This window comes from Physeter macrocephalus, chromosome 17, assembly GCF_002837175.3.
Source record: "Physeter macrocephalus isolate SW-GA chromosome 17, ASM283717v5, whole genome shotgun sequence".
In the NCBI taxonomy this organism is placed as follows: domain Eukaryota; kingdom Metazoa; phylum Chordata; class Mammalia; order Artiodactyla; family Physeteridae; genus Physeter; species Physeter macrocephalus.
In genome coordinates, this window is record NC_041230.1 from 11,270,108 (window position 1) to 11,280,108 (window position 10,001).

Here is a 10,001-nt window from a genome sequence, read left to right on the forward strand (position 1 = left end):
GGACAGAAATTGCTGGTAATGATGAAAGATAGAAGGATTTATTCTTTCAGAAAAAAAATAAACTCCTGGACTGTGACCTGTTTAGACTGAAGTGGACCCCTTAAAGGTGTTTAGAGATGTATCTCAGTTGATCAAGATTTGGATCACAGAACTTTCTCAGGATCCATGGATGTGTTTGCCATCACTATGGAGATCAGTGCCTGCCATACTCCCTCAGCTGGAGCACTTTGGGAAGAGGTACTGATCTAGACTGCTGGAATCATCATCCTCAGGTAAGACATATAATTGTATAAGTTGATCCATGTTGTAAGGAGTGGAGGCCCAAGGAGGATCAGAGTCTCTGAAAGTTATCTGTTGGAGATCATCAGGCAGAAAATCACAGGATGAATTGCGTGGAGCGGTGGCAGTCCCTTCATGTTGCTCAACACAAGAAGGCTTATGTAGTTCATGATAGGAAGCATCTGAAATGCTGGGACTCATAGGATGAGTGTTTCCTGAAGTGCCAGGTAAGGGCATCTCTTCCCCTTTCACTGAAATGACCTGTTGTGGGTCTTCTAGTGACAGATTTCGCTGAGCTTGATCCTCCTTCCTCCTTTTGACACGCTGGTTTTTATACCAAGTCTGGGAAGGGAAGAGATGAGCAGGTTAATAAGGGGGGATGTGTCCAAAGGGGAATCCTCATGTACCTCAGAAATTAGGTTGCTTTGGTGTGTGAAAGTTACTCTCACATGTCTTCATATTTATTTGAATGAGGAAAGTTCTTTCTATCCTCTCTGTCCTGGGATCCAGGGGGCAACGGGAGTGTAGGATTGTGCTCGCAATAGGTAGAATAGGACAGAACACTTTAAGCCTTGAACAGGAGGTATATTTAAGAAAGTGGGTTTTGTCTTGGTGGATACTCTGGGCTCTCAGAGAGAGGATTCTGAAGTCTGAGAATATGGAGAGGGATTCTAGCTTGGGGTGCCTTCAGGATTCGTTCAGGGGTTCTTATGCCCTGAATACTCTGTGGGTACTTAGCTGCAAGGCATGTAGATAATTGTGAATGTCATGATTAAGGAGAACCTAGAAATAAACAGGAACAGACCCAAATGGGAGTATCTGAGATCCATCACCAAAGGATATCACCTAGCATTGTGGGCCTGGAGTCAGAAAGGCCTGGGTTCAAATTCTAGCTCTTGTGTTTATAATTCTTGGAAGACAATTCCTCTCTGTGACCCTTAGTGTTCTTCAGTAAAAGGGGTGGTCATTAGAACAAATATATAAAATGCTTAACATCTGTTCTGGTGCACAGCAATTTTTCAAGCAATCAGAATTATATTGATGACTAAATGTGTGTGAAACTCTTGGGTTAGGTGTGCTATCTGGCTATATAGAGAAAGACTCAGGGACATACCTTTATTATTGACTCATCAAGATGAATACTTGAAGCAAGTTCTTTTATGATGAACCAATTTGGGTACATGGTCTTTTCAAATGTATCTTTTAGTGCTCCAAGCTGTTCCCGGCTGAACTGTGTGCGGAGTCGGCGAGCTGAATTTGGCTTTTCTGTAAAAAGAACAGACAAAAATCTTTCATAAAAGATATATCCAATAATAAAGGTAGTGGATAAATCACAAGTAGTAAAATTGATTCAAAATTAATTTTGAGTCCAGAGATACATAAAATAAAAAGATGTAAAATGTGTCATCAAAAATATAAAACGTGGGAGGGGGAATTAAAAATATAAAGTTTGGGATGTGTTCAAAACTAAGTTACTGTCAACTTGAAAGAGACTGTCAAATACATAGTATATTATATATGAACCTCATGGTAACTACAAAGAAAACACTTAAATACCTAAAGAAAATGACAAAAGATATAAAAACACTAAAGAAAACAATCAAACCACAAGGGAAGAGAGAAAGAGAAGAAGAAAGGAACAGAGAGGACTACAAAAATAGCCAGAAAATTATTTTTTAAATGGCAATAATTACATACCTATCAATAATTACTTTAAAGGTAAATGGACTAAACTCTCCAATCAAAAAACATGGGTGCCTGAATGGATAAATAAAAATTAAAAAAAAAAAAGAAGCAAGACCCTTCTATATGCTGCCTATAAAAGACACACTTCAAAACTGAAAACACAGAATGAAAGTGAAGGGATCAAAAAAATATATACCATGCCGACGGGAAGGAAAAGAAAGCTGGGGTAGCAATATTTATATCAGAAAAAATAGGCTTTAAAACAAAATATTGTAACAAAAGTCAAAAAAGGAATTATAGAATAATAAAGGGGTCAATCCAACAAGAAGATATAACATTTGTAAACATTTCTGCCCCCAACACAAGCAGACATAAATATAGAAAGTAAATATTAAAGAAATAAAGAGAGAAATACACAGCAACAATAATAGTTAGGGACTTTAATATTACATTCTTAAGGAAACGACTTTCAAGCTAAAATTCTCTATGCAGCCAAATTTATCCTTCCATGTGAAAGACACTTTCAGATGCTCATAGGTTCAACCAACTTATCTTCCGTGTACTACACGAGGATATAGTTCAACCCAGCAAAATAAAGAATGGGGGGTCAGGGAGGAGGAATGTCCCTGGTGGTCCAGTGGTTAAGAATCCGTGCTTCCAATGCAGGGGGCATGGGTTCGATCCCTGGTTGGGGAGCTAAGATCCTGCATGTCACGAAGTATGGCAAAGAAAACAAAAACAAAAGGTGGGGGGGGATTTGTGTGGAAGAAAAGAGGATCCACACAAAAGGGTGACAAGGGGAATTCCCAGGTTGAGTCCTATACACCCGGCCTGGAAAGCAAGCAGAGCTGATTCCAGCAGGACAGAAGCACCTGTGTAAAAGACACAATAGGCCCCAAATGGAGTCACCTGTGCTAAGCCCCATGTCAGCAAACCAAAACTTAATACTTAACCTAACTGTAGTTTCACCCCTCTCAGGAATGTGACCTTTAATCAGTCAATCTAGAATTTCCTGGCCAGCACTAGTGAGCTAATCTTCCCTCAAAGGTGACCCCTGTCTTCCCCCAAAGGTGACTCTGCCTGAAATAATCCTTTCTTTTGTTTATGACTTGTCTCACCCCTTTCTGCCTTTACAAACCTTCATTTTGGGACTTCCCTGGTGGCACAGCGGTTAAGAATCCGCCTGCCAATGCAGGCAACACATGTTCGATCCCTGGTCCAGGAAGATCCCACATGCCTCAGAGCAACAAAGCCCAAGCACTGAGCCTGCTCTCTAGGGCCAGTATGCCACAACTACTGAGCCCGCGTGCTGCAACTACTGAAGCCTGTGTGCCTAGAGCCCATGCTCCGCAACAAGAGAAGCCACCACAGTGAGAACTCCACGTACCACAACGAAGAGTTGCCTCCGCTCTCAGCAACTAGAGAAAGCCCGTGCTCAGCCAAAAAGCAAAACAAAAAAAAACCTTCATTTTGTACAGCTCCTCAGAAGCTCCTTTCTTTTTCCTAGATGAGATGTTACCCAATTCATGAATTGTTATAATAAATAACAATAATAAAAATAAATAAATAATAAAGCCAATTAGATCTTCAAATTTACTCAGTTGAATTTTGTTATTTAACACACCATGTAAGAGACAATCAGGAAAATGGGTTCAACTGATTACCTGATGGGTTTGGGTAATCGGGAAAAAATACTGAAAATGCCATAGGCCAAACTGACAAACCACACAGTTGAAAATTAAGAAAGATGCATCTTAAGCATATGAGGAAAAAAGGAGAATATTAACACCTCAAATTGTGAAGTTTATGTTACGTGAGTCATTCTGGTATAAATTAATTCTGCAGGGAACAATATTTACATAAGTCTGATTAAAATAAATTGATATTGACTTAATCAAAATATTTTTAAATTTATTTCTTGGCCGCACCATGCGGCATGTGGGATCTTAGTTCCCCGACCAGGGATCAAACCTGTGCCCCCTGCTTTGGAAGCGTGGAGTCTTAACCACTGGACTGCCAGGGAAGCCCCCAAAATATTAATATTAAAATATCATTAAATTACTTTAACTAACCAATGTTAATCAAGTGTTAAATTATTATTAACCTCTATTAGTAAGGTGTATAGAGTGAAAATGAGGAGGGATGTGGCTATGGATCTAATATCTTCATCTACCAAACTGAGAGGACAATATATAAAATTGATGAATGAACTACTATTTTCATTAGTTCAGTATCAAACAATAGGGATGGAACATGTATCAGAAGAACCAGTTACAAGTTTTGATGAGTGGGCCTGTTGAGGCACAATACTGCTTTCTTCTATTATTAAAAGAAAATTGTTTTAAGAAAACAATTTAAGGGGACTTCCATGGGGGTCCAGTGGTTAAGACTTTGTCTTCCACTGCAGGGGGTGTGTGTTTGATCCCTGGTGGGGGAGCTAAGATCCCACATGCCTCCAGGCCAAAAAACCAAAACATAAAACAGAAGCGATATTGTAACAAATTAGATAAAGACTTTTAAAATGGTCTACATTTAAAAAAACTTTTTAAAAATCTTTAAAAATAAATAGTTTAGGGCTTCCCTGGTGGCGCAGTGGTTGAGGGTCCGCCTGCCGATGCAGGGGATACGGGTTCGTGCCCCGGTCCGGGAGTAAATAAATAGTTTAAAAAGAAAATATGTATACAATTATATTCACATCCCTGGACAAGAAGTACACTTCTAACCTAGGCTTTCCAAATACAATAATAAAAGGGAAATGTCGATAAATATCCCAACATCAACATTTGAAATATCTGGGCAATAGAACTCATGAGTAAATTTAAAAACACAAGCCACACATTGGGAGAATATATTTGCAACAAATATAAGAAATACATTATTGGTGTCTAGAATAAAACAAAAATGTTCTACTAAGCCTCAAGGGAGAAAAAAAAACCACAACACTAGAAAAATGGCAAAGGAGAGAAGTGGAAAATCAGCATAAGAGAAAAGCAAAACTTAAAAATAGACTTTAAAATAGAGTGAAGAGGGGCTTTCCTGGTGGCGCAGTGGTTGAGAGTCCGCCTGCCGATGCAGTATATATATATATAGAATGAAGCGTCTCAATTTCACTGGTTAATAAAGAAATGTTATTGGATCAAATTTCAAGTACCCACTATTAAAAACAAAACCCCCCCAAATGGAGTCACTTATGCTAAGCTCCACATCATCAGACAGAGACTTAATTTAGTTTCAGCTCTCCCAGAAATGGAATCTTAAACCAATCAATCAGGAATTGCTCAATCAGCACTAGTTAGGTAACTGCCTGATAGACTCCTGCCACCCCGTAAAGGGAAGTAACCCTGCAATAATCAATCTGATTTTTTGCCTTGTATAACTTCCTAGTTCCTGCTCCCTTCTGCACATAAAAATCATTGATCTTACACAGCTCCTCGGAGCTCCTTTTGATATGATAGATTGGATGCTGCCTGATTCATGAATCATTGAATAAAGCCAGTAAGATCTTTAAAATTTTACTCAGTTGAATTTTGTTTTTTGAACACCACCAAATGGTTGACATTTAAAAAGTATGCCAGTACGAGGTGTTTAAAAAGGTGGAGAAACAAAAACTCACATTACTGGTGGTGCAAATGGAGAAAACATTTGTATTCTACTACAAGATAATCATTAAAGGGATGTGAAATTATACATAATAGCCCATCTCTGGGAACCCTGCCTCCCAGGTAATGATCATTAAGCTAAAATATCTTTGTTTAGCTCACAGGAAACATCCTGACCAGGCCAACCTGTGAATGACTGCAGGAAGGAAGAAATTAACACATCCGCTCCGGAGGCCGATGGAAACCAGGAAATGTTTGACTCTACTCCCTCGCCTTTTAATATAAAAGAAGGCTGGGCCTTGCCTGGTGGCGCAGTGGTTGAGAGTCCGCCTGCCGATGCAGGGGACACGGGTTCGTGCCCCGCTCCGGGAAGATCCCACATGCCGCGGAGGGGCTGGGCCCGTGGGCCGTGGCCGCTGAGCCTGCGCGTCCGGAGCCTGTAATGATCATTAAGCTAAAATATCTTTGTTTAGCTCACAGGAAACATCCTGACCAGGCCAACCTGTGAATGACTGCAGGAAGGAAGAAATTAACACATCCGCTCCGGAGGCCGATGGAAACCAGGAAATGTTTGACTCTACTCCCTCGCCTTTTAATATAAAAGAAGGCTGGGCCTTGCCTGGTGGCGCAGTGGTTGAGAGTCCGCCTGCCGATGCAGGGGACACGGGTTCGTGCCCCGCTCCGGGAAGATCCCACATGCCGCGGAGCGGCTGGGCCCGTGAGCCGTGGCCGCTGAGCCTGCGCGTCCGGAGCCTGTGCTCCACAACGGGAGAAGCCACGACAGTGAGAGGCCCGCGTACCGCAAAAAGAAAAAAAAAAAAAGAAGCCTGAACTCAGGAAAGGTGATTCTTCTTCGGGACATAAGTCCACCGTCTTCTCGGTCTGCCGGCTTTCTGAATAAAGTCGTTATTCCTTGCCCCAACAAGTCATCTCTCGATTTACTGGCCTGTTATGCAGCAAGCAGAATGAGCTTGGAGTCCGTAACAGTGGTAGTCCAGTTACAAATTGTTTTTCAAATGCTCCCTGTTGGTATAACCCAGTGGTTCCCAAAACTGACAACCCGGTGTTGGCAAAGCCCAGGGGCTACCACAAAGTCTCACCCCTCTCACCTTACTTTATCACAACCCAAACACTCAACCTCTAGCATCTTAAGCATACATTGCCTTTGCCCCAGCTTACCTGCCATGATATCTTTTAGAAGTGCAGTGATTCAACCAGGTGTTTCCTGACTGAATTGTCGTCTATGTGTCTGCTGGGCTTAGAAGCCTAACATTTAAGACAAATTTTAACAAAATCAGGTCTCTGCCCTACCCCTCCCTAATGCCACACCCTCCAATCATCCACTCAACACATGCTTATTGAGAACCTATTCTGTGCCTGGTGCTGTGCTGCAGGGTCCTGGGAATAAACGTGTGAGTCCAGATTTAATCTCTGACCTCAAATCGTGGAGGAAAGTAAATGAAAGTCAAGGAAGAAATTAATAAAATGTTCAAAACACGACAAAAGAGTAAGTCAACAGGGTGCTGGGAGAAAGAATAAGTTTTGTAAGACACCTGAAATCAGAAGGTGAAGAAGGGGTTCTGTGGGTGGGCAACTCTTGGAGTGACCTGGGGTGCAAGAATGAGGTGTCTAGGGGACAGCTTGTGGAGGAGATGGACTGTCAAAGCCCCCGATATCCAGTTCTGCTCAGCTTTCCCACACGAGACAGCAGCAAACTCGGGTGAAGAACTTGGCAGGGCTTAAATCATAGAGGTCCTCGTAACTTACGTTAAGGAGTTTGGATTTTGGACAGTCGAAAGCCCATGAAGAATTCTAAGCAAGGGAACTTAACATACGAATTGAATTTTTAAAAAATCATGCCTCTCGGGACTTCCCTGGTGGCACAGTGGTTAAGACTTTGCCCTCCCAATGCAGGGGGCCCGGGTTCAATCCCTGGTCAGGGAACTAGATCCCGCATGCATGCTGCAACTAAGAGTTCGCACACCACAGCTGAGGAGCCGGTGAGCCGCAACTAAGGAGCCCACCTGCTGCAACTAAGACCCAGCGCAACTAAATAAATAAATAAATAAAATATTTTTTAAAATAAATTTTAAAAATAAATAAAAAAATAAAAATGACCATGCCTCTCTCTTGCCTCTTAGCTTCCCTTTCACTGGCCCTTTGTTCTTTATTTTTCTTCCACCTTCATTTATTTATTCTTCCTCAAGACGTTTTTCTCTGTGATAGGTCTTACTCATGTATTTTGGTGAACATATGTAAGCATTTCTGTATTTTCTGAGGCGATTTTCCCAGGATCCAGACTTGGAGATTACTCTTTCCCAAAGACCATATGTACCTTGTTGAACTTATTTTTTAATATGTACTCTGTTGAACTGGTCATTGGAGCCTCCTATAGTCTAGATATCCAGGTAGGGCTTGTAGTGGTTTCTTGTTTGTGTGAATAAACTTTTTATTATGGAATAATTTTAGATTCATAGAAAAGTTGCAAAGATAACACAGAGAGTTTCCATATACACTTCATCCAGCTGCCTCTAATGTTAAGATCTTACATACCCAAGTACACTTGCCAAAAGAAATTCACATTGGTATGTTATTAATAACTAAATTTCAGACATTATTTTGATTTCACCAGTTTTTCCACTAATGTCTTTTTTCAGACGTTATTTTTTTAGAGCAGTTCTAAGTTCCACACAAAATTGAAAGTAAGATACAGAGACTTCCCATAAACCCTCGGCTGCATAGCCTCCCCATTATCCATGCCCCATTAGAGTGGTACATTTTTTATAATAGATGAACCTACACTGACACATCATAATCATCCAAAATCCATAGTTTACCTTAGGGTTCACTCTCGGTGTTATACTTCCTATGGGTTTGGACACGTGTAATAATGTATCCTATATGTTATATTATAACATATTTTATATAACATAATAATAAAATATTACGCAGGGGATTTTCACTGCCCTAAAAATCCTCTGTGCTCCACTACTCATCTCCCTCACCCTGGGGACCGCTAATAATTTTAGTGTCCCCATAGTTTTACCTTTTACTGAATGTCCTATAGTCAGAATCATACACTATGTAGCCTTTTCAGATTGGATTCTTTCACTTACTAATATGCCTTTAAGGTTCTTCCATGTTTTCTCATGGCTTCATTAACTCATATTTTCAGCACTGAACAATATCCCAATTGTCTGGAGGTACCACAGTTTATTTATCCATTCACCTCCTGAGAAACACCTTGATTTCTTCCAGCTTTTGGCAATTATGAACAAAGCTGCTATGAACATTTATGTGCAGGTTTTCTATGGACAGAAGTTTTCAACTCCTTTGGGTAGACGTTTAGGAGCACATGGTGAATCACATGGTGAGAATACGTTTAGCTTTGTAAGAAAACATCGAACTGTCGTTCCAAAGTGGCTGTACCATTTTGCACTCCCACCAGCAATGAATGAAATTTCCTGTCTCTCCACATCCTCACCAGTATTTGGTGTTGTCTGTGTTCTAAATTTTAGGCATACTAAAAGGTTTGTGGTGGTATCTTGTTGTTTTAATTTACAATTCCCTAATGATATTTGATGTTAAGCATCTTATTATAGATTTATCTGCCATCTGTGTATCTTCTTTGTTAAGGCATCTGTTCAGATCTTTGGCCCATTTTTTTAAAATTATTTTATTTATTTATTTATTTTTGGCCACATTGGCTCTTTGTTGTTGCTTGCAGGATTTCCCTGGTTGCAGTGTGTGGGGGCTACTCTTCCTTGTGGTGGGTGGGTTTCGCATTGCGGTGGCTAGGCTCAGTAGTTGTGGCGCACGGGCTTAGCTGCTCCGCGGCATGTGGGATCTTCCCGGACTAGGGCTCAAACCCCTGTCCCCTGCATTAGCGGGTGGATTCTTAACCACTGCACCACCAGGGAAGCCCATTTTGGCCCATTTTTAAATTGACTTGTTCTTCTTATTATTGTTGCCCTTTTTTTTCAATGATATGTGTTTATTTAATTAGCTCAATCACATCCCCTTTTTTTAACATCTTTATTGGAGTATAATTGATTTACAATGGTATGTTAGTTTCCGCTTTATGACAAAGTGAATCAGTTATACATATACTTATATCCCCATATCTCTTCCCTCTTGCGTCTCCCTCCCTCCCACCTCTCTAGGTGGTCACAAAGCACCGAGCTGATCTCCCTGTGCTATGCAGCTGCTTCCCACTAGCTATCTGTCTTACATTTGGTAGTGTATATATGTCCATGCCACTCTCTCACTTTGTCCTAGCTTACCCTTCCCCCGCCCCGTGTCCTCAAGTCCATTCTCTAGTAGGTCTGCGTCTTTATTCCCGTCCTAGGTTCTTCATGACTTTTTTTTTTTTAGATTCCATATATATGTGTTAGCATACGGTATGTTTTTCTCTTTCTGACTTACTTCACTCTGTAC

At 40.8% G+C, this 10,001-nt stretch overlaps 1 protein-coding gene across 1 annotated transcript; it reads right to left on the reverse strand.

The window, feature by feature from the left end:
• Positions 1-213: 213 nt before the first annotated feature.
• Positions 214-6,750, reverse strand: LEUTX (leucine twenty homeobox). The gene is made up of 3 exons (XM_024132569.2): positions 6,744-6,750; positions 1,394-1,545; positions 214-621 (listed from the first exon to the last, which is right to left on the reverse strand). The coding sequence occupies exons 1-3, from the start codon at positions 6,748-6,750 to the stop codon at positions 214-216; spliced, it is 567 nt and encodes a 188-aa protein (XP_023988337.2).
• Positions 6,751-10,001: the final 3,251 nt, after the last annotated feature.

Excerpts from the sequence above, each read along its gene's own strand:
- LEUTX (XM_024132569.2), bottom strand. Across the intron at positions 622-1,393 it reads TTGATGAGTCAATAATAAAG|ACTTGGTATAAAAACCAGCG; the intron begins GTATGTCCCTGA and ends TTCCCTTCCCAG.